Source organism: Papio anubis, chromosome 17, assembly GCF_008728515.1.
Source record: "Papio anubis isolate 15944 chromosome 17, Panubis1.0, whole genome shotgun sequence".
In the NCBI taxonomy this organism is placed as follows: Eukaryota; Metazoa; Chordata; class Mammalia; order Primates; family Cercopithecidae; genus Papio; species Papio anubis.
This window is the reverse complement of record NC_044992.1, coordinates 18,245,637-18,268,704: the sequence shown is the minus strand read 5'-3', so window position 1 is coordinate 18,268,704 and position 23,068 is coordinate 18,245,637. Positions and strand designations below refer to the sequence as shown.

The following is a 23,068-nucleotide window of genomic DNA, read 5'->3' as shown; positions in this document are numbered from 1 at the left end:
CCTCGTGATCTGCCTGCCTCGGCCTCCCAAAGTGTTGGGATTACAGGCATGAGCCACTGCGCCCGGCCAATGCTAGCCTGTTAATCAGCCTTGGAAGCAAGTCTGGGCCACTTACCTCAGTGTGCCCAGATCTCCCCAGGCATCAGCCCTGCCCCAACTTGGATCTCAGACCAACCCCCTCAAGGCCTCTCCTCTTTTTTTTTTTGTCAAAGGAAAATCCAAGAGATTCTTACAGAAGGACTTTTTACACAGTAGGCCTTAGGACAAATATCCAACAGATAAAGAAGTACAGTTTTCCATTAGTTTATTACAATGATAATAATGATCATGTCTATTTACTGGGCTCCTACTATATGCTGAGTCATTCTAATAACAGAATCTCCGATCCTTCCCACATTTCTCTAAAGGTGAAAATATTGGCTCCATTTTACAGATGAGGAAACTGAGGCTATCCAAGTGACCTGCAGCCAAGCCTATCTCCTATCTAGTCTCTAGCATTTGTTTCTCTCTGTCTCTCTTTCTCTTGCAGACACACAGTGTTTCTTCTTCCTCTCTCTCTAACCCCATTTGCTCTCCCCATCACAACACCATAATCTAGGGCCACGCAGAGCAAAGCAGCCACAGCAGTCATGTCCTTAGCAATCCATAATACAGCATGTTTGCTGAAAAAATGAATGTGGACACAGTTAGGCAACAGGAAATTAACACCTGACCCCAGAGGTCAGGAAAGAGGGCGTACAAAAGCTGAAATGTGCTTCTGCTTCCTGACACTGAGTCTGATGCCAGAAAGAGCAGAGGTTCCCCACCCACATCAGGCAGCCCTGGACTGCTTGACCCTGACTGATGACCCAGTGCCAAAGAGGAGGGAGGTGACCATGGAGCCCAGGCCACCCCACCCCACCCACAGAGGCCATCAGGGACAGATGATGGTGTCTGAGAACACTCAGGCCATCAGTCCCTCCCCTGCCTCCCACCAATCCATTTTCCACCTGGCAGTCAGCCCGGTTTTTTTAAGATGCAAATAAAAATGTGTCCCTCCTCACAGGAAGCCTGCTGTGGTGCTAGAAATCTGGGTGGTAGTTCCCAGGTACACGTTTGGAAAGACTGGTCTACGTCACTCTATGTAACTTATGCCTCATAATTCTTTTTAAGGAACTTCCACTTGTGGGAAGATGGAGTAGGTATATTTTTTCCTATACTTCCTGCTAAGTACAACTAAAAACCTGGGACATCACATACAAGACAGACATGGGAAGACTCTGAGAGGTGGAGAAAAGAAGGCAAGCGGGCCAGGGACCTCAGGACTGAGGATGGTGGTGGTGACTCTCTTGGGCTTTCTTTTTGTCTCCTTATCCCAGAATGGGTACTGGAGAAGCTGGCAATCTGGAAATGCCAACAGCCACTAAAAAAAAAAAAAAAAAAAAAAAACACCTCAACAAAATCTGCTATCTGAAGGACCAGGAAAAGGGTGGCCTGGCAAGACAGAAAATTCCTAGGCAATAAATACCCTACTGCAGCCAAACACCACAGGAAAGCATGCAGCCCCACCCACCCATGCCACAAAGGCTGAATGGGGAGCCTAGACCTCCCCCTCACAAGGCAGTAATGAGGGGTCCCAACATCCCTAGCTGGGTGGTATCAGAGAAGGCCAAGTAGGGAGCCAGAACTTGTATCCCAGCCATTACAGGTGCTCTCCCTGACCTTGCAGTGTTAGTGGAGACCACATGGGGAGCTGAAACTTGCACGCTGTCTAGCAGTAACAGGGAATCCCCCTCTTAAGTGTCAACAGAAGCAAAGTGAGGAACTTGGACTTCTACCCCCACCTGGTGGTACTGAAGCAGTGCCACCCCTCTCCCGGCCAGAGGGGTGTCAGAGGAGGCCAGCTAAAATAAGTTTAGGCCGGGTGTGGTGGCTCACACCTGTAATCCCAACACTTAGGGAAGTCAAGGCAGATGAATCACTTGAGGCCAGGAGTTCCAGACCAGCCTGGGCAACATGGTGAAAGCCCGTCTCTACTATTAGGTTGACGCAAAAGTAACTGGTTTTTGCCATTAATGGCAAAGCTGCAATTACTTTTGCATCAATCTAATAAAAATACAAAAATTAGCCAGGCATGGTAGCATGCCCCTGTAGTCCCAACTACTCCGGAGGCTGAGGCAGGAGAATGATTTGAACCCGGGAGGTGGAGGTTGCAGTGAGCCGAGATCACGCCACTGCACTCCAGCCTGGGTGATAGAGCAAGACTCTGTCTCAAACAAACAAACAAACAAAAAACAGGTTTCAATCAGACCCAGCATTTCATAACATAATACAAAACGTCCAGGTTTCAATAAAAAAGTATTAATCATATAAAGAACCAGCAAATCTCAAACTGAATGACAAAGGATAACTGATAGATGCCAACACTGAGATGACTGGGATGTCAGGATTAGCTGACAAAGATTTAAAATGGCTGTAATAAAATGCTTCAATGAGCAACTGCAAACACACCTGAAACAAATGGAAACATAGACAGCCTCAGCAAAAAATAAATAAATGAATGAATGAATAAATAAATAAAAATAAAAAAAGAAAAATTTTAAAAAGCAGCTACAAAGAACCAAATGGAAATTTTAAAACCAAAAAATACAATACTCAAAATAAAAAACCTCAGTGGATGGGCTCAAGAGCAGAATGGAGAGGACAGAGGGAACAATCAGTGAATTCCAAGACAAAACAATAGAACTACCTAATCCGACAACAGAGAGAAAAAAGACTGGAAAAAATATGAACAGACTCATGGACCTGGGCAACTATTGTACCACAAAGATCTAACATTTGTGTCACTGGAGTCCTTAGAGGAAAGAAGGAGGGTGAGGTAAAAAGAAGTACTCAAAGCAATAATGGCTGAAAACTCCCCAAATTTGACAAGAGACATAAGCCAACAACAGATTAAAAAGGTGAGCAGGCCGGGCGCGGTGGCTCATGCCTGTAATCCCAGCACTTTGGGAGGCCAAGGCGGGCGGATCACGAGGTCAGGAGATTGAGACCATTCTTTCTAACACGGTGAAACCCCATCTCTACTAAAAATAAAAAATTAGCCAGGTGTGGTGGCAGGTGCCTGTAGTCCTGGCTACTTAGGAGGCTGAGGCAGGAGTATGGCATGAACCCAGGAAGCAGAGCTTGCAGTGAGCCGAGACTGTGCCACTGCACTCCAGCCTGGGCGACAGAGCAAGACTGTCTCAAAACAACAAACAAACAAACAAAAAAAAGCGAGCAAATCCCAATCAGGATAACTCCCAAAAATTCATGGCAAAACACATAAATTTCTGAAAACTAAAAACTAAGAAAAAATATATAAAGCACCTAGACAAAAATGCTTTATTTATAGGAGGAAAGCAATTTAAATGACAACAAACATCTCTTCAAAACCCATGGAGGCCTAAAAGATGTATCACAATATTTCTCAGGGAAAAAAAAAAAAAATCTCCAGGCCCACGTGATTTCCCTGAAGAATTCTACCAAACTTTTACAGAAGAATTAACACAGGGCCAGGCTCAGTGGCTCGTGCCGATAATCCCAGAACTTTGGGAGGCTGAGGACAGAGGATCGTTTGAGTCCAGGAGGTTGAGGCTGCAGGGAGCCATGATCACACCACTGCACTCCAGTCTGGGTGACAGAGTAAGATCGTGTCTCAAAAAAAAAAAAAAGAATTAAAACTAGTTACATACAATATCTTCCAGAAAATAGAAGGAAAGAGAAGGAAGTGCTTCCCAATTCATTACAAGGCTATTATGACCCTGTATCACAACCAAAGATGGTACTAGAAAGATAAATATCCAGACCGATATCCCTCATGAATAGGTGCAAGAATTCTTAACAAAATATTACCAAATAGAATTCAGCAATATAAAAATAATTCTACACTATGACCAAGTGTAATTTATTCTAGAAATGAAAGGTTGGTTTGACATTTGAAAATCAATCAATATAACCCACCAAGTGAATAGGCTAAAGAAGAAAACCCATAGGATCATATCAATTAATGTGGAAAAAGTATTTGAAAAAATTCAACACCTCATGAATGATAAATTGTCAGAAAAGTAGGAATACAGGGGAAATTTCTCAACTTGATAAAGAGCCTCTACAAAAAAACTACAGGTAACATTATACCTAACAGTGAAAGACTGAATTCTTGCTTTCTTTTTTTTTTTTTTTTTTTTTTTTGAGACAGGGTCTGACTCTTACCCAGGCTGGAGTGTGGTGGTGCGATCACAGTTCACTGCAGCCTCCACCTCCTGGGTTAAAGTGATCCTCCCACCTTGGCCTCCCAAAGTATTGGGATGACAGGCATGAGCCACCACACCTAGCCTTGGATGCTTTCTTGCTAAAATCAGGAACTAGGCAATGATATCTGCTCTCATCATTCTTATTCAACATAGGATTAGAAATTCTAGCCAGTGCAATAAGAACAGAAAAGGAGATAACAGGTACACAGATAGGAAAGGATGAAATAAACTTCCCCCTATTTGCAGATGACCTAATTATCTATGTAGAAAATCCTAAGGAATCTACAAAAAGAAGGGGGAAAAAAAGAACTTGACTTCTATAAATATTAACTTAAAGTGGATCACCAACTTAAATGTAAAATTATAAAACTAGAAAAAAATAGATCTTTGGGACCTAGGACTAGGCAAAAAGTTGCTAGATATAACACCAAAAACGCAAAGTTGATTAATTCAACTTAATCAAAATTTAAAATGTTTGCTCTATAAAAGACTGGCCCTGTTAAGAGGATAAAAAGACGAGCCACAGAATGGGTAAAAATATTTGCAAACCACATAGCTGACAACGCACTAGTATCTAAAATACATAAAGGTCTCTCAAAACTCCAGCAGAAAAAAGCAAATGGTCCAATTAGAACATGGGTGTGGGGAGTGGGTGCAGTGGCTCATGCCTGTAATCCCAGCACATTGGGAGGCTGAGGTCAGAGGATTGCTTGAGTCCAGGAGTTAGAGAGCAGCCTGGGCAACATGGCAAAACCACGTCTCTAAAAAAAATACAAAAATTAGCCAAGCGTGGTGGCACATGCCTGTAGTCCCAGCTACTTAGGAAGCTGAGGTGGGAGGATGGCCTGAACCTAGGAGGTTGAGGCTGTAGTGAGCTGAGATTGCACCACTACACCCAACCTGTGTGACAGAGCAAGCTCCTGTCTCAAAAAAGAACATGGGAAAAGACATGAACAGATTTTTCACTGAAAAAGATATACAGATGGCAAACAAGCACATGAAAAGATGTTCAACATCATTTGCTATTAAATGATTCAAAATAAAATCACAAGATATCATTACATACCTATAAGACTAGCTAAAGTAAAAAATAACAACAATACTAAATTCTGGCAAGGATATGGAACAGCAATCATTCATTGCTGGTAGGAATACAAAATGGTACAGACACTTTGGAAGATAGTTTAGCAGTTTTTTTACAAAACTAAACAAAGTCTTAACCATATGACCCAGCAATCATGCTCCTTGTTATTTACCCGAGTTGAAAATGTACGTCCACACAAAACCTGCACACAGATGTTTATAGCAGCTTTATTCATAATCACCCAAACTTGGAAGCAACCAAGATGTCCTTTATTAAGTGAATGGATAAATAAACTGGGGTACATCCAGACAACTGTATAGTATTCAGTGTTGAAAACAAGTGAGCTATCACACCATGAGAAGACATGGAAGAACCTTAAATGCATACCATTAAGTGAAAGAAGCCAATCTGAAAAGGCTGCAAATTATTATATGATTCCAGCTATATGACATCCTGGAAAAGATAAAATTATGGAGACAATAAAAAGTTCAGTAGTTGCCAGGGGTTTAGGGGGAGGAAGAGATGATTGGCAGAGCACAGAGGATTTTTCAGGCAATATATAACATAGGATCAATTTAAGAGATCCAATATCCAACTAATAAAATTATCACAAAGAGAACAGAGAAAATGGAGGAAAGAAATAGCCAAAGAAGTAATAGAAAATAATTTTCTCAGAACTGAGGGAAACAAACCTCCACTTGCTGGCCAGCACAATGAAAGAGAAAAGACTCAACCCCAGGACTCATCAAACACAGGGCTAGGGACTGCTGTTTCTCCATATACGGCCTCCAAGTACCCCTTTTATCCCAATTATACACATGCATTTGTTTATTTAACAACAAAAAGACCTCTAATCTGTATGCTTTCTCCCCAGTTATATAGCATCTACACATCAAAGTAAAATCAGGAACCTAAGTTACATATCTCAATATACCCTAATCCCAAAGGCCCTTGGGATGAAGTTCAAATGTTTTAGCCTACATTCAACACCCTCTCCATCTCTAATCTGCCTCTTCTCTCTGCTACACCCTGAGCTCCATCAACTGATCTTGTCCCAAACTATATAAAGGTGGGGAGAGACACCAAATCCCTCCTAAAACCTTCCCCCATGTTAGAGAAATAAGATACAGTGTTCCCCACCACAACACGTCTGTGTCAGCCCTTGGACCCAGAGTTCGCCATTACCATCTCCACACTACGGCCTTCTGGACATGCCCTGTCCCAAACTTTGGCCCCATTCCTGCCGCCTTCCTGCTTCACTTTTCATAGTACTTATCATCGTTTCACTTACTTTTCTTTCTCTTCTGTAGCTCCAGGAGGGCTGGAGATTCTGTCTTGTGCACGGATGCCTACAAAGGGTTAAAGAGTGCCTGGTGCTTCGAAGATGCTTGTTATGGGATGCATCGTGTCCCCCAACATTCATACTGAAGCTGTACCATGCAGTACCTTGGAATGCGACTATATTTGGAGATACAGCCTTTAAAGAGGTAGTTAAGGTAAAATGAGGTTATGAGGATGGGCCTGATTCCAATCTGACCTCATATTCCACAGCACCCACTCAGAATACCACATCCGTGTCCTGCCAAACGATGACTGTGCGAGCCCCTGCCCTCTCTCTTCTTTCCACTTTGGGCAGCCCCAGGCTTCACCCCCAGTCTTCCAAACAATTGTTCTCACTTTGCTGCAGCAGCGGCCTCTGGGAAAGGGCCCTTGGGTTTGGGCAGCTCAGGGAAAGTCTGTCCTTCTGGCAGACAGCCCCTCTCTCGGAGCCGCTTTGCTTGGCCTGGGTTGGGGGGACCCACCGTCTCTTCTCCCTAGGTGTTCTCTGCTTTGATGAGTTTCCTTCAAACCTCTCCTCAGGCTTCTCTAGCTCCGGATACAGGAGGGTAGATAAAGGAGCAGTCTAGCTGCCTGCCAGCAAGACACACAGGGAGGCGTCTGCACCTGCAGAGAGAATAGAGGTCTTGTCCTTAGCTGTTGTCCGAAACAACAGAAAAAGCTCCACTCCACAGGCTGCTGTGCTTTTAGAGGAAACCAAAGTAAGACCTTGAGTCAGTCAGGGTCCTCTCAGGAAATAAAGGGTGAACTCAGCCTTTTGGGTTTTGTTTTGTTTTGTTTTGTTTTTCTTCAGAGAATTTAATGAAGGGACTATTTACTTGGGTGTGAACATTAAGAAAACCAACATGGGGCATTGAGACATCCTGGGACTAGCAAGGATGAGAGCCCTCATCATCCCAGCCTGAGGGGCAAGGGGAGGAAACTGGGTTACTGGAGACAGTGAGGGAGGTTGTGGCAGGAGATGTCATCAGGAGGTGGGGGGTGGAGGACAGCAGGCACAGCTACAGCCAAAACTGCAGTGCCTATCAGGACAGGAGCTGGGGAGAAATACTTAAACCTCTCTCTTCTCCCATCTCCTGTTGGTGTCTCCCATTAGTCAAACCCAGCTGGAAGCCAGGGGCCATGGAAACCCAGTGATGCCCTCCCTACAGGGCAGCCACCTGGGCACAGAGGAGGATGTGGGTGGATCAGGCAACACAGAGAACAATCAGCACAGGCCTAACCCAGGGGCAGGAGCCACACCAACTTGAGCAAATGTCCTACCAAAATGACATCGAGGAAGCACAGGGGGTCATCTGTTTTTACTGAGCCATCTGGGTTTGACAATATTACGGCGTACATTACAATGACTATTACAGAGGGAGATTTTTTGTACACCTGCAGCCACTTCCCCTCCTAATCTCACACTCGTTTTCTGTATTATCATCATGGATGCCTCTCTCCCCGAATCAGTCCAGTTTCCATCAAGTAACACTCAGATTAGGACAATTTGAGTAGCAATTAATAAAAGGACTATTTGCTGAGGTGTGAGCAGGAGATGGCCTCCTATCTCTGGGCTGGTAACACCAGGGCTATCAACACCCCTAGACCTGAAGGGGGCAGAGGAAGAAGGAGTCGCCCACAGTGAGTCAGGGGGCTGTTATGGAGATGGCTGCCTGGCAGGACTTGAGACTGTTGGCTGAGAAACAAAGCCAGCCTGTGGGGACTCTACAAGGAGGAGAATGAATATTCCTACTTCATTCTCCTTTTCACTGAATCCTCCTAGGCTCCTCATTGGCTGGACCCAATCAGAAACCAGAGGGTGAGGCTGGCCTCCCGGGGCCCAGGGCAGTGCGGAGAAAGGTGGGGAGGCAAATGAAAGGCGTCCAACTGCAACCCCCTTTCCAAGGGATGTGTAAAACAACCCAAGCAAGGCCGGTGGGATGGGTCCTCCCCACTCCTGGAATCTGGCAGACAGACAAAGCCATAGCCCTGTGCACTGAGCAGCATCAACCCGACATTGTCCCACCGCAGGACCCCCACTGAGGGCCTGCTTTCCAGAGCCCAGGGCAGCCTCAGCTCCCACCCACCCCTAGTCTAGACTCTCAGCAAAGCCTCCCAACAAAGTCAGAGTTAGCGTGTGTTGTTGGCAATGACAGAATCCAGACACAAACATCTTCATGCATGTGAGTTGGGGGTCTCTTTCAAAAACATTAGCAGGCAGAGCAAACTGATCACTGGGAGGGCTGAGAACCAAGCTCTGGGCTTTGCAGCCTGAGACTAAGCCAGTGTCACTCAGCATTGCGCTTGCCAAGCCACCACCAACCACCCAGAGAAACTAGGACCCAGACGGCACTGGGGTCACCATCACCCCAGGAATGGATTGTTCCTGCTCCTGCTTCTCAAATCACTTTCTCCCAAAATGAAGCCCAGGACCGTGCATTTTATCAGCTAAACCAAGGCCATGTGCCTTCAATCAAACTGCAAGGAACCCTGGGAATGTGAACACCCAGCATTCTAATTAGGAGAGGAACACCCCAAACGTGGGAAGAGGTTTCCTATGCTGGGCAGCCAACAAGTAATGGCCCCTAACTGTATCTGTAGCCTCTTCAACATGTCAGAGTATTTCCTCCAGACAACATCTTAGAAGGATTACCGACTCTGGGTATGTTATTACCAAATTTCTTTCCCGCAAAAGTTAAACTAATTTCCAGCCACATCCAGTGAACACAGTGCCTGCTTTGCTGCACCCACACACATGATTACATTTTTTAAGTAGAAACTAATTGGCAAAATGCAATTGATACCTCATATCTTAATTCTCTCTTTTTTAGGAGGAAGGGGAGTTTCTAGGTTTGCTCATTAGTGATATTCTCCAAAAGCCTTCAGTACTTGACTTTGGACCATTTTATTATTTGTTTTGATGACTGATTTTTTTTTTTTTCATTATTTTCCCTTTTATAGACTTGTGTTAAAATTAGCTGGCATTTGCTGAAAGAAGAAATCAGGATTAGATTCAGCTGTGTGTAACAGAAAAAAAAAAAACCCCACAAAGACTTAAAGTACACAGAAGTTTCTTTCTCTCTTGCATAAAAAAGGCCTAGAGGAGGGCAGTCCAGGGCTGTTTTTGGACCCACTTCACAAAGTCGTGAGAGGCTTTCCCAGTTCCTCCTCTGCCATCCCCTGATGAGGCCTCATCCTCCTCATCCCCACTGTCCAAGGTGGCAGCTAGAGCTCCAGCCATCACATTCAGTAGGACAGAGTGCAGGATGAAGAGGGACAAGCCACCTACCTTTACAACAATAAGTTGGCATCTTATTGGCCAAAATTCAGATGTGTGACGTCATCTAGCTACAAGGGAGGCTGGACAATGAGCCCAGATAAAAATCAGATCTTACTACTGAGGACTAAGGGAAGAACGAGTATTGAGAGCCAGCTGACTGTTTCTTCCACAGGCAAGAATACAAGCTGTGTTGAAGACAACCCATTCATATGAGAATCATGATGTTTATTATGAAGATGACGATAGCTAATATTTACTAAATAGTTGCCAATTGTAGCACTGTTCTAGGAACTTGATATGTATTACTTAATCCTTACCACACCCCTATGAAGTAGATACTATGACTATCCTCATTTTACAGAGGAGGAAACCAAGGCACAGAGAGACTAGGTAATTTGTGCAAGGTCACCCAGCTAACAGGCAACAGAACCTAGATTTGAACTGAGGCAGCCTGACACAAGACACAACTATGAACAGAGGCAATCACAGAACCAAGTCAGGGAGGCCAGCTGGGGCTTTTCCAAGGGGCTTATCTATTGACTCAGGAGTGGAGAGATGGGACCTAAGCCAGAGCTGCCTCATCACTTTGCCTTTGAATCTTTCATCTGTTTATCCATTCAATACAAATGTCCTTTTGTAACACACCTTACATTTGCAATTCACTGTCCAAAACCCGTGCTTGCCACTCCGCAGGGCAGATACTGTATCCTCAGCAGCCAGCACAGCCTACAGCACACAGGGCTCAAAACATACCTGTGAGCCAGGTGTGGTGGCCCTATAGTCCCAGCTTCTTGGGAGACTAAGGTGGGAGGAACACTGGAGGCCAGTTCAAGACCAGCCTGGGCAACATAGGGAGACTGCCCCCCCCATCCTCTACAAAAAAATTTAAAAATTAGCTGGGTGTGGTGGCACACCTGTAGTCCTAGCTCCTTAGGAGGCTGAGGTGGGAGGATCACTTCAGCCCAGGAGCTTGAGGCTGCAGTGAGCTATGATTGCAACTGGACAACAGAGCAAGGCCCCGACTCTAGTATCTTATCTATATATAAAAATATGTGAGTGACTGTGCATGTACATATCAAGCCTACCTTGTGCCAGGCTCTGTGATGGGCACTGAGCATGCAGAAATGAGACCCAGACCCTGCTCACTGGCCCTTATGGCCAAGAAAAGGAGGCAGATGAGTGGGCATCACAGGGGGCAGCACAAAGGAGTGGGGACCTCCATGGTGAGAAGTCTGGGGTGGCTGCCCTGTAGTTTGAGTCACAGTAATAAGGGACAAGGTCCTCAAGGTAGGCCAGAGACAGACTTGAAATTCCTTTCATGTCCAAGGTGAAAAACCTAGCCTCAGCCCTGAGGCAATAGGGAGCCATGAGGCTTAAGCAGGGTGACATAATCTGAGAGGCCATCTAGAACAACTCTCCTGGTAGTGTGCCAGGGATGGGAGGAGAGAGCCCAGAAGCAGGGAGATTCAGATGAAGTAGAGTCTGGGAGGTGTGGGAGCCAAAGTGAAGGGTCTGGAAGAAAGGAGGAGGGGTGGAGTGAGGAAAAACAAAAGAGGTCCCATACCCTGTGCATGTGAGCCAGAGAGATGGGCCAGGGAACTGTGGGAGGGGAAAAGAGCGGGCCTGAGGTGGCCAGAGTGAGGAGGTGCCGGCGAGGGGGGCTGGAGAGGGGCCCTGCCTGGCCTGAGCTGGGGCAGACAGAGCAGTTGGACGCCAGCAGCCTTGTGCTCATGGCTCAGAAATGTCCCAGGCCTGCCAGGAGACTGCTGCCTCTGTCCCCCCACCAGCCCCAGCCAGGCTCCCACATCAGGAGCTCTGAAGCTGTCCCCTCAGCCTTCTGCTCCCCCAGAGCAGGCCTCCCCTCCCCAGAAGCCGGGCATATGACACCCCCTCAGCCCTCCCCCTCAATGGCTGATGAAACACAGGCCAGGGAAGGAGGGGGAAAGAATAAACAGACATCTGCAGGGGGGCCCATCAGGAAGCAGAGGACAGGCTGCGGCGGGCTGGGGCTGCCTGGGGGTGCCAGGGGGCCCACAGATCTAGCGGGGCGGGTGGCGGATGGCGGATGGAGTGGGATCCAGGGAACAGTTGGAGCCAGCAGGGAGTTAACGTCTGCAGTACTTTGCCCGACAGGCCTAATGAGACACAGGTGGTCCCCTGGCTCCGGCCCCACCTCCCAGCCCCCTGATAGTGTAAACTGATGCTGGTTGTCTGGGGTGGGGAGAGGGGGGTTCTGCAGCTACGGGAAGGGGGGCGGGGCTGGGGCGGCTGGCGGGGGCCCAGCACATAACTCTGGGCGGTTGCAGTCTGGGGCCGCAGACACCCAGCCACTCTGAGCAGAACTGACAGCATGAAGGTACGGGGCCCAGGGTAGGGGGACTCATAGCACTGGGGAATTGAGCCCACTCCAGAGGCCCCTGGCCACAGAGGGGACTATGAAGGCACAAGGAGTTCTCTTGAAACTTGTAAGCGATGAGGGTATATAGCCTGTCCCAAAGAGTGGGGTTACTTGGCCGGAGGGGGGGCAGGGTGGGGAAAGAGGGGCCAAATGGCAGGAGAGGGATTCAGGAAAGGGCAGCATATGCACGCATGGTGGGGGCAAATACAAAGAGAACAGGGGGTCTCAAGCTGGGAAGGGGCTGTGCTGACCCTGTCTGCCCATCGCCAGGCCCTCCTGGCCCTGCCGCTGCTGCTGCTTCTCTCCACGCCCCCGTGTGCCCCCCAGGTCTCCGGGATCCGAGGAGATGGTAAGCAGCCCCACACTCACAGACGCGGCCTGGCCCACAGGTTGGGCAAGGAGAGGCTGGACTGTCAGAACAGACTGTCAGGGCTGAGCCCCAGCTCTGCAGGACTCAGGTTCCTCCTTTACTAAATGGGGCAGATGGATGACATGAGCATTGCTCATCTCCCTTGAAGAAATCTTCCATGACTCCTTGTGTCAAATTCCCCCAGTCCCAGGGACTAAGGCAAGTCTTGGGGTGCTGAGGTGTCAGTGATGCCATAGTCCCACTCTCCTCACTGTCCCCATGTCCCCACCCCCAGCTCTGGAGAGGTTTTGCCTTCAGCAACCCCTGGACTGTGACGACATCTATGCCCAGGGCTACCAGTCAGACGGCGTGTACCTCATCTACCCCTTGGGCCCCAGTGTGCCTGTGCCCGTCTTCTGTGACATGACCACCGAGGGCGGGAAGTGGACGGTGAGTGGGAGGAGGGAACAGAGGCCAGAGCTGGTTCTAATCCCAGCCCTGTGACCCTGGGCTTCACATCTGTGAACCTCAGTTTCTTCATCTTTAAAATGGGGACAATGATACCCACAGCACAGCTTCTGAGCAGCTGCCAACACTTAAATTCTAAGTGCCTGAGGAAGGTGTTTGTCTGTTTGCTTTGAGGCGGAGTCTTGCTCTGTCATCCAGGCTCAAGTGCAGTGGCTCCATCCAGCTCACTGCTGCAACCTCCACCTCCCAGGTTCAAACAATTCTTCTGCCTCAGCTTCCCAAGTAGCTGGGATTACAGGCATGTGCCACCACGCCCAGCTAATTTTTTTATTTTTAGTAGAGATGGGGTTTCACCATGTTGGCCAAACTGGCCTTGAACTCCTGACCTCAGGTGATCCGCCCACCTCAGCCTCCCAAAGTGCTGGGATAACAGGCGTGAGCCACTGCACCCGGCTGAGGTAGGTTAATGCATATAAGCCTCACAATAATCCTGGGAAGTACTGAGGAACTAAAGCCTCAGAGAGGTGAAGGAACTTGCCCAGGTGCCACAGCTAGGCACTCGAACTCTAGAGCGCCCCCCTCTTAGCCTCTTTCCTGCCCCTATACGAAACTGGGTATGAAGAGCCCAGGTGGGTGCTGGCAGCTGCTCCACAGGGGGCCTGGTGCCAATGTGGACCTTGTTTTAGCAACCCCACTCCCACTACCCCCCACAACTCAGTCCTTTAACAAGCTGGCCACAGCATCACAGGGTCCATGCTTGAGGTGGGCAGGGCAGGCCCAGAACCCTGCCCACTGGACCCTTGATGGTCCAGTCTCATCTTCTCTGCTCCAGGTTTTCCAGAAGAGATTCAATGGCTCAGTGAGTTTCTTCCGGGGCTGGAATGACTACAAGCTGGGCTTCGGCCGTGCCGATGGAGAGTACTGGCTGGGTAAGGTGGGGACCAGGTGGGCTGAGGGGCTGCCCCAGGGCCAGGTCCTTGTTGACCAACTGCCCCTCCTCCCCAGGGCTGCAGAACATGCACCTCCTGACGCTGAAGCAGAAGTACGAGCTGCGAGTGGACTTGGAGGACTTTGAGAACAACACGGCCTACGCCAAGTACGCCGACTTCTCCATCTCCCCGAACGCGGTCAGTGCAGAGGAGGACGGCTACACCCTCTATGTGGCAGGCTTCGAGGACGGCGGGGCAGGTATACCCCGCCGTTAGCTTTAGGAGGGGCTGTGAGGGGAAAGAAGGCAGGGCTGGCCCTGCCCAGTCATCCCCAACCTCCTTCAGGCCCCTCCTTCAACCCTCCTGGGTCTGGAAGGGCCAGAGCTGGCTCCAAACCAGCTCAAACCAGCTTGGGCCTCAGCCCTGGGGAGCAGCCATCCTGGCCCTGCTCCAGGCAACTCTGTGGCGGAGCAGCTGTTTCTCTTCATTGCAGAAGCACATCTACCCAACATCTGGCTCAGGGAGGGTGCCCCATCCCGCCAGGCTGCCACGTGATCTCTCTCACAGTCGTCATTGTCACCCTCTCCCGGCCAGCTCGGAGCTCAGTTCCCTGCCTCAGCAGCCCCAACCCTTCTCCCCTCTGCCAGGTGACTCCCTGTCCTACCACAGTGGCCAGAAGTTCTCTACTTTTGACCGGGACCAGGACCTCTTTGTGCAGAACTGCGCGGCTCTCTCCTCAGGAGCCTTCTGGTTCCGCAGCTGCCACTTCGCCAACCTCAATGGCTTCTACCTAGGTGGCTCCCACCTCTCCTATGCCAATGGCATCAATTGGGCCCAGTGGAAGGGCTTCTACTACTCCCTCAAGCGCACTGAGATGAAAATCCGTCGGGCCTGAGGGGCTGGCCCCCTCAGGCCCCTTTCCTGCCCTGGACACGCATGGTCTCCACGAGTGCTCCCTCTGCTGCCCCTGATGCATGCTTCTGCTGATTCCCGAGCACCAACTCCTTACAAGGGGGCCTGTGGCTCTCAGCCATGCTTCATCCCTGTCATACACCCAGGGCATCCATTCCTAAGCCAGACCTGGCTCCCCTACACCTGAAGTTACGCTGCCAGCAGCTCCCCAGGCCTTTTCCGAGAGGCACATGGTTCTAGCCTGGACCTGGCTGGGCTCCATGAGAATGAGTTGCCTCCACCCTGTCCCAACAGCTGACAGCCAGGAGCCATCCTCCCAGCTGCAGGCCTTTGTGTGCCATCTTGTCCTGCTTCCTCACTGTGGACCCCTGTCTGGGCCACCCTAGAGTGCTAGGCTGAGCAGTACAGTGTGAACAGGGCCATGGTGTATTCTAGGCCACAGCCCAGCACTCCTCTGGCTGCTCTCAAACCATGTTTCATCCTCAGCCTTCCTCCCACCAACTTAATCCCCTGTGGTGAGTACCATGGAACCCCAGCCCATCTCACTATCATACTCAGCTTTCCCTGATGACCCATCCCAGCCCCCGAAGCTCTATACCAAGAACACAGCTACTGCACACCACCCTGAAACAGCCACAGCCAAGGTAGGCATGCATATATGAGGTCTTCCCCATACTCTCCAGGGGTTGAGAGGTTTAGCCACATGAGGGAGCAGAGGACAATCTCTGCAGGGCTGGGAGTGGGTAGGGACTGAAGGTCTCAATAAACCTTCAGAACCTGAATGAACTGGCTTCACACACACAAACATATTTGCTTATTTCCCCAAATGTAGGCACCTGTCTCCTCCTTGCTCCCCTACTGATGGTGTCCTACCCCGAACTCCAAAAATTACACCTGGAGTCAGGTGCAGAAGGGAACCTTGTATTTCACAGGCCTCATTTTGATGGCAAAAAGACAGTGTAATAATAACATAATAATAAAAATATAATACTGAAAAGGATTGTACAGGGGGAGTCAGGGTCTCCCAATCCTGTCATGGCTCGGTGGTGGCTCAGGTGGCTGCTTAAGGCTGAAAGGTGGGTCTGAGATGAACCTGCAGAATAATCCAAGCCGAGCCTCACCTGCTGGGTCCAGGGCTAAAGCCTTTGAGAATGTTCCCATGGATCTTGGAACTAGGTCTACCGTGGCAGCAAGGCACAGGCTGTGGGCCTCAGGGGTCCTGGAGGTCAGGCAGGTCAGCCAGCAGCATTGGGGAGTCCATCTGGATCTCACGCTGCAGGGACTCAATATCGGCAGGGTTCATGCCATGGCCTTCGAGCCAGTCAGCAAGCAGGGAGGCTGAGAGTGAGGCTGAATCTGACTGGCTGCAGGGGAAGGGAAGGGAGGGGTGCTATTAGTGTAGGCTGGACTCTCACGCATCCCACAGGTGCATGCTTCCTGCACCAGGAACCTCTCCCCACAGCCCCAGTCTAGGAGCTCAGTCCAGCCACCTTACCCATCCTGTGGCCCATCAGCCACGCCCATGTCGAAAGACTGGTTTAAGAATTCCTCCAGGTCAAAGCCAACACCGTAGCCAGCCCCACTGCCCTTTGGTGTGCCTGAGAACACAGGGGGCAGGGGGTCCTCCACCTGCAGAGAATGACAGATTACAATGCAGGCAGACTGAGGTCTGCAGGGCACCCTGTCCCAATGCTGCTGACTACTCCGCCTGGATACCTGGGAGTGCTAACACCAGTTTCGGCCGTCAGTGAGTGCTAGCTGGCCCCGCCTCTGGGCCAGGCACTTTCCAATATCTAACTTGTCTCCTAACAACCTCTTCGCCATTATGCTCCTTCTGTGAGCAAGGAGACATGTTCAGAGACAAAGCCCCATCTGCTGCTCAGTTTTTGTGGAACAGGGACCACTCCTGAACCCATTTTCCTTTGGCCCGGACCCAGGTGTCCCCATGGTCTGGGCCTCCCTCTCACCTGTGACTTAGATAGCTGCTGAGTCACTAGGTTGACATCAGGTGACTCTGACATGGAAGACTGAGGGGCTCCCCCGGCGTCTGTAGGTGGCAGGCCAGGTGGGAAGTAAGGCAAAACTCCTGGGGTGTTGGAGCCAGGCAACCCAGGGGGTGGCACAAGTGACTGGGGAGCCAGGAGGCTGGTAGAGGTGGCAATCTGGGGTGGCGCAGGGACAGGGATGGGCCTAGGAGGGCCGGTGGGGTGGGCTGCAGGGCCAGGGGGTGGGCAGGCAGGCTGGGGTACAGGGCCAGATGTGGAGCCCGCAGGTTGTGGTTGTGGGCCAGTGGGCTGGGCTACAGGGCCAGGAGGAGGACTGGCAGGTTGGGCTGGGGTTGGCGTTGGCACTGGGGCAGGGGCTGGCACAGAGGTCAGGGCTGGGGCTGGGGGTCGGGCCATTCGAGTCCAGCGTTCCAAAAGGCTTCTGTCATTGTCGCTGAGCACTAGTCCAGCCAAAGGGTCAGTGGAGGGGCCCCCAGAAGCCCCGGCCCCCCGTTCCTTTCGCTCCCGCTCCTGCCGCCGTTTCTCCCGCTCCTTGGCTCGCTCTTGCCGCCGCCGCCGCTTCTCCTCCCGCTCCCGCTGGCGCTCCTGGGCTGTCACCGGCTTCCGAGGCTCAGGAGCCTCCAGGGGTGCGCTGGGGCCATCTGTTGGGCAGGGGAGAAGGTAAAAGGCTGAAGCCTTGTCCAAGTCCAAGTCTCCCCTCTGCCCACCCGACCTGCCCACAAGGCACCTCTGAGCCGGCTTCTCAAAGACTTGAGCAGGGCAGCTTTAAGGGCAGCCTTAGTGTTGTCTGAGATGGCACCCTCTTTCTTCGGTGGGGCAGGCTCACTGGCTGGTGGGGGTGGCTGCAGGGTCAGATCAATGGTGTCAGGTGCAGGGCCAGGGCACGGTGGTGGGGCTGGTGGGGGAGACTCCATGGCACAGTCCCCACTGGGAGCCCAGGGACTGGGCATTTCAACATCTGGACAGCCAGGTTCACTAGCCACAGGCTGGAGAGAAGGCTGGAAGCGGATCTGTTGGCGGATGCCCTCGCGCCTTGCATGGAAGTCCTCAATCTCAGCCACAATGGCCTCCTTAATGCGCTCCCGAGTGAGGGCTTCACGGTCAAAGGCAAAGTCAAAGGGCGGGGCACAGTCAGGCTCATCATCAGGATCATGGTACTTGGCCAGGAAAGGGTGGCGAAGGGCAGCAGCTGCTGAGATGCGGGCGCTGGGCTCAAAACGCAGCATGCGACCCAGGAGTGATAGGGCCTGACGGTCGGCACCTGGGTACACTGTCTCCCAGGGCACAGGCTGGCGTGGTGGCAAGCTCTGGATATAGGCCCGCACCCTCTCAGCCCCCACAGCCTGAATCACGGCTGGTGATGGGGTACCCAGCACCATCATGATGAGCTGTAGCTGGTGTACATAGTTTTTGCCTGGGAAGAGCTGGCGCCGGGCCAGCATCTCACCAAAGATGCAGCCCACAGACCAAAGGTCAATAGCCTGTGTATACTCATGCAAAGAGAGCATGAGCTCAGGGGCACGGTACCAGCGCGTGGCCACATACTCGGTCATGAAGTACTGATGTTCAGCGGGCGAGGTGCACAGGCCACGAGCCATACCAAAGTCACCAATCTTGAGCTCACAGTTCTCATTCACCAATAGGTTGGAGGGCTTGAGGTCACGGTGGATGACCTGAGCCGAGTGCATGTACTTCAGGCCCCGCAGCAGTTGGTACAGGAAGTAGCGCACGTGTTCCAGTGTGAGGGGCTGTGAGGAGTGGATGATCTGGTGCAGGTCACTTTCCATCAGGTCCAGGACCACGTAGCTGGAAGGGGAAAGAAGGAGAGAAGCATGGGTTGGCCTGATCACACTCCAGGGACAAGCCCCATCCTCACCACACCCTTCCGATTCCAGACAGGTAACAGCCTTACCCTGGGACCCCGTAGGGGCTGACGGCATGGTATGGAAGAAGAGCATCACGTTTTAGATTCTCTACGACTTTTCCATGAACTTGGTTAAATCACTTTTGTCTCCAGACCTAGTTTCCCCATCAGATAAAAGATGGGGTTGGACTACACCAGGGCTGGCCAATAGGTTTCCTTTTGGGGCTATCTCCATTGTTTGGTAGTGGCAGCTTGAAGAACTATGATGAAAATTGATCAGGCTTGTCCACTGTCTGTAGGAAAGTGTTCTGTGATTGATTAGTCAAGTCTGCTATGGGAATAGGAGGGTGTGGTCATAGTAGGAATGTCCTACATTTGACATCCTACATACTAAGATTCTATAAAACTGTAAAATCATCTGTACACTTCTTGAGGAATAACAGTTGTCCCTGGCAAAACTCTAAAGGAGAACTGGTCCTAGGACTGCGGCAATTTTCCCAGCCTGCTTCAGATTAGATTCAGCTGCCCTTCCAGAACTTCAGCAATATGGGTGCAGCCTTCAGAAAAGTCCCAAGTCTGGCTCCCTCTCCCATCCCGCTTCTTACACAGATTTGAATTCGCCATAGGGCACAGTGGGCCTCAGGATGTCCTTGATGGCGATGATGTTGTCGTGCTTAAAGTGCTTGAGGATCTTCAGCTCCCTGAGGGTTCGCTTGGCATTGGTCACCACATCGAAAGCATTAGGGATCTTCTTGATGGCCACCTGCTGGCCTGAGGAGCAGGGAACAGGGACATACCAGAGGATACCTTGGAGAAACTGCAGAGTCGACCCAGCCCCTATCAACACCTCCCTTCTAGGATGCAAATGACAACAGCTACCAAGTACTGGGTACCTACTATGTGCCAAGCATGTTACCTACATTATTAAATGTTACCTTCACAACTCCCCTACAGGGCAGGTCCCAATAGGTCAATGTTAAAGAGAAGGAAATATGGCTTAGTAACTTGTTGGAGGTTGCACAGCTGCCCAGTGGTGGAGTTCAGTCTCTAATGCCTACACCCTCTGCATCTCAGACCTCACCCATCCCACCACCAGTTCCTTGTGCCAGTGTCTGGCTCCAGAACACATTTGTCTCTTAGACATGAAGGAATGGCTCTCCATTCTGGTCTAACTGGGACTGTCATTTTTCTAAGGAGGAAGTAGGCAGGCAGGATGGCAAAACCCCCAGGCCAGAGTTTCAGAGAACCGAGCCTCCCCGGAGCCTGGCAGGCAGAGGGTCCTGGTCAGCGTGTGTTGACTGGAGCCAGAACTCGCACCCCGCTTTCCTTCCCAGCTGTCTGGGACGGGCCGGTTTCCCACTCCCTGCGACGCTGCCACATCTGGGAGGCGACGGCTCAGGAAGCTCACCGGTGAGGCGGCGGCGGGCGGAGGACACCACTCCGTAGGCCCCGTTGCCTATGGTCTCGATGATCTCGTACTCGTCGCCCACGTCAAAGGTCACATCGAAGGAGCGGGCTTTAAGCAGGGCCAGGTTCTTGGCCGCTACAGAGGCAGCGGTGTGGGCGGGTTCGGCCTTCACGGGCCCGGGGGGTTCCGCAGAGCCGTCCTCGCCGTCTTCCTCCTTCAGGGGCTCGGCCATGGTGTCTGCGTGGAGACTCGGGTGAGGAGGGGACCGCCTCCCGTGGGCCTCAGCGTCCCCTCTGCGGGCTGGGGAGGAGGACCAGGGAACTTCCCAGTTCCCTAAACCGACAAGGGCCAGAAGCGCGCGGTTGGTTCGGGGAAAACACGCTACCCCAGGGGTCGGGGCCCAGCAGGGGCCAGGCCAAGGTCGGGGGATGGGGAGGCGAGGCGCGGGCCAGGAAGAAAGGGAGGGGCGGGGCACCTGGGTTTCCCCCGGGCCGCACTCACCCCTGCGCCTCCTCAAGGCTTTCAGAGGTCCCGAGGCTCACCGGCCTCCCGTCCCCAGCGCGGGAGTCTCCGAGGGTGGCTCACTTACTTATTCAAGGGCCGCGGCCACCACCTCAGCGTCGTGAGCTGCCCTGTCCGTCCCCCTCCGCCCCGCCTCCCAACACCACGCTCCCTCCAGCTCCTGGCCAATCGCTGAGCTATTTCTGCGAAGGGTCCTGCCCCTTCTACCTGCTGCGCCCAATCCTAGCCCACCGGCCGAGGAAGCCACGCCTGGCGCGCGCCGCTGTCCAGCTAGCCGGCGGGAGCCGCCCAAAGGGTGCCCGGCACTTCACAGGGGTGTGCTCCCCGCCCGGCACCGCCTTCAAACGCATGCGCACTGGCAGTCGGGCGCCAAGGGAATGGAAGGCAACGCCCCTGCACGTAGCGCGCGCGTCCCCATCTAGCGCTCGACCTCGTCCGGCCAATCACAGCTAGTCCCATGAGCTCGGGCAACTGTCCGGACTGAGATGCCCGGGACTGGGACTGTTATCTTGGCTACTGGGTCCCGAAGTCCCCCTCCGCCCCGGGAATTGTGCCCACCATTTTCTCGGTCCCAGGAGCTCTGGGAATGTGTCATCCCCGGTAGAAGGGCCCCGTCACGGCCAACCACAGAGATCCCGGTCCTCCAGGATTCTAGAGCGGCCGGCCGAAACCTCCACTGACTTCCGGTGGCTGAGTCTCTCCGCAGCTTCCGGCCAAGTTGGACCGCACCTGGGGGTTTCCTGGCCTGCAGGTGTGTTACCTCCGCTCGTTTGTTTGTCCCGCGATTCCCGTGCTTTGGGCTGCAGCGGAGTTAACCGAGGCGGCCGCCCGGCCTCTGTCCCTCTGCGGAGCCCGCTGGTAGGCGGAGCCCTCGCTGGAACCGAGCTGCGCCGACCCACCCCAAAATCCGATGGTTGATTCGTTCATTCATGCAGCAAATGTTTCTGGAGCACCGCCCCTCTAAGGCTCAGTGCCAGGAGGCGAAGATGGACATGGTGGATAGTGTGAGCTGGAAGGAAAGGTTTTTTAAAGGGAACGGGGTAGGGCTGAAAGAAGTGAAGAATTTTGGTTTCACTCCTAGGCGGCTTATAGAAAAAAGCAATACAAATACATATTCGTACCCACCTTCCCTTTCGTGTACAAAATGTAACATATTCTCTTTTCCTGAAGATCATTCCGTATCAATAACTGGAGGGGTCCCTCACTTTTAAACAACTTTTAATAACACACCATAAAACTCACCCTTTTATAGTGTACAATTCAGTGTTTTTTGGTGTATTCACAGTTGAGCAGCCATCATCACTACCTAATTTTAGGTAGAGTGGTTTATGGAACATTTTCATCGCCCCTAAAAGAAACTTATGTGAACCAAGTATCTGAGACAAGTCTCAAGTCAATTTAGAAAGTTTATTTTGGCAAGGTTAAGGACATGGTGGTGACATAGCCTCAAGAAGTCCTACAACATGTGCCCAAGATGGGGCACAGCCAGCCTTTATACATTTTAGGAAGACATAATACATAAATCAATACGTGCAAGATTGACATAGATTTTATGTGCTTATTGGCCATTTGTCTCCTTTGGGGAAATGTCTGTTCAATGTCTATTCTGAAAGGGCAGGACAACTCGAAGAGGAGGGGCTTCCAAGTCACAGGTAGATTTAAACATATCCTGATTGGCAGTTGGTTACAAGAGTTATTATCTATAGAAAGGAATATCTGGATTATGATAAGGGGTTGTGGAGACCTAGGGTTTTTTGGGTTTTTTAAGTATATTATTATTATTTTGAGAATGAGTCTTGCTCTGTTGCCCAGGCTGGAGTGCAGTGGAACGATCTTGGCTTGCTGCAACCTCCCCCTCCTGGATTCAAGCAATTCTTCTGCCTCAGCCTCCAGAGCAGCTGGGATTACAGGCGTGAGCCACCAAGCCCAGCTCTTTTGTGTGTGTGTGTGTATTTTAGTAGAGACGGGGTTTTACCATGTTGGCCAGGCTGGTCTCGAACTCCTCACCTCAAGTGATCCACTGCCCTCCCCTGGCCTCCCAAAGTGCTAGGATTACAGGCGTGAGCCACTGCGCCCAGCCGGGAGACCTAGGTTCTATTATGCAGTTGAAGCCTACCAGTAGCAGGCTATAGAGAGAATAGACAAATGTTTCTTATCAGACTTATGGTCTGTGTTGATGTTAATGTTGGAGGGGTATAATGAGGCATGTCCAACTCCCATCTCCCACTGTGGCCTGAACTGGTCTTTCAGGTTAAATTTT

General features: G+C 51.2%; 2 protein-coding genes across 9 annotated transcripts; one reads left to right on the top strand and one right to left on the bottom strand.

The window, feature by feature from the left end:
* Nucleotides 1-6,739: 6,739 nt before the first annotated feature.
* Nucleotides 6,740-22,034, bottom strand: MAPK7 (mitogen-activated protein kinase 7). Of its 8 annotated transcripts, XR_002518029.2 has the most exons (10): nucleotides 21,367-22,034; nucleotides 20,287-20,523; nucleotides 19,484-19,649; nucleotides 18,927-18,944; nucleotides 17,742-18,820; nucleotides 16,976-17,655; nucleotides 16,504-16,637; nucleotides 16,130-16,372; nucleotides 7,233-7,296; nucleotides 6,740-6,829 (listed from the first exon to the last, which is right to left on the bottom strand). XR_002518029.2 is itself a non-coding variant. In XM_009189853.4 (8 exons), the coding sequence occupies exons 1-8, from the start codon at nucleotides 21,401-21,403 to the stop codon at nucleotides 16,219-16,221; spliced, it is 2,505 nt and encodes an 834-aa protein (XP_009188117.1). In that variant the 5' UTR covers nucleotides 21,404-22,034; the 3' UTR covers nucleotides 15,914-16,218. The 8 variants fall into 8 exon arrangements, 7 of the variants coding, with proteins under 7 accessions (XP_009188118.1, XP_009188122.1, XP_009188121.1 ...); XM_009189853.4 differs by lacking the exons at nucleotides 6,740-6,829; nucleotides 7,233-7,296 and having other exon boundaries at nucleotides 15,914-16,372; XM_009189856.4 differs by lacking the exons at nucleotides 6,740-6,829; nucleotides 7,233-7,296; nucleotides 21,367-22,034 and adding an exon at nucleotides 20,876-21,166 and having other exon boundaries at nucleotides 15,914-16,372.
* On the top strand, nucleotides 12,218-16,013 carry MFAP4 (microfibril associated protein 4). Its single transcript, XM_031657407.1, has 6 exons — nucleotides 12,218-12,308; nucleotides 12,621-12,699; nucleotides 12,995-13,149; nucleotides 14,000-14,096; nucleotides 14,173-14,355; nucleotides 14,744-16,013. Exons 1-6 carry the CDS (start codon nucleotides 12,303-12,305, stop codon nucleotides 14,989-14,991), a joined length of 768 nt encoding a protein of 255 aa, XP_031513267.1. The 5' UTR covers nucleotides 12,218-12,302; the 3' UTR covers nucleotides 14,992-16,013.
* Nucleotides 22,035-23,068: the final 1,034 nt, after the last annotated feature.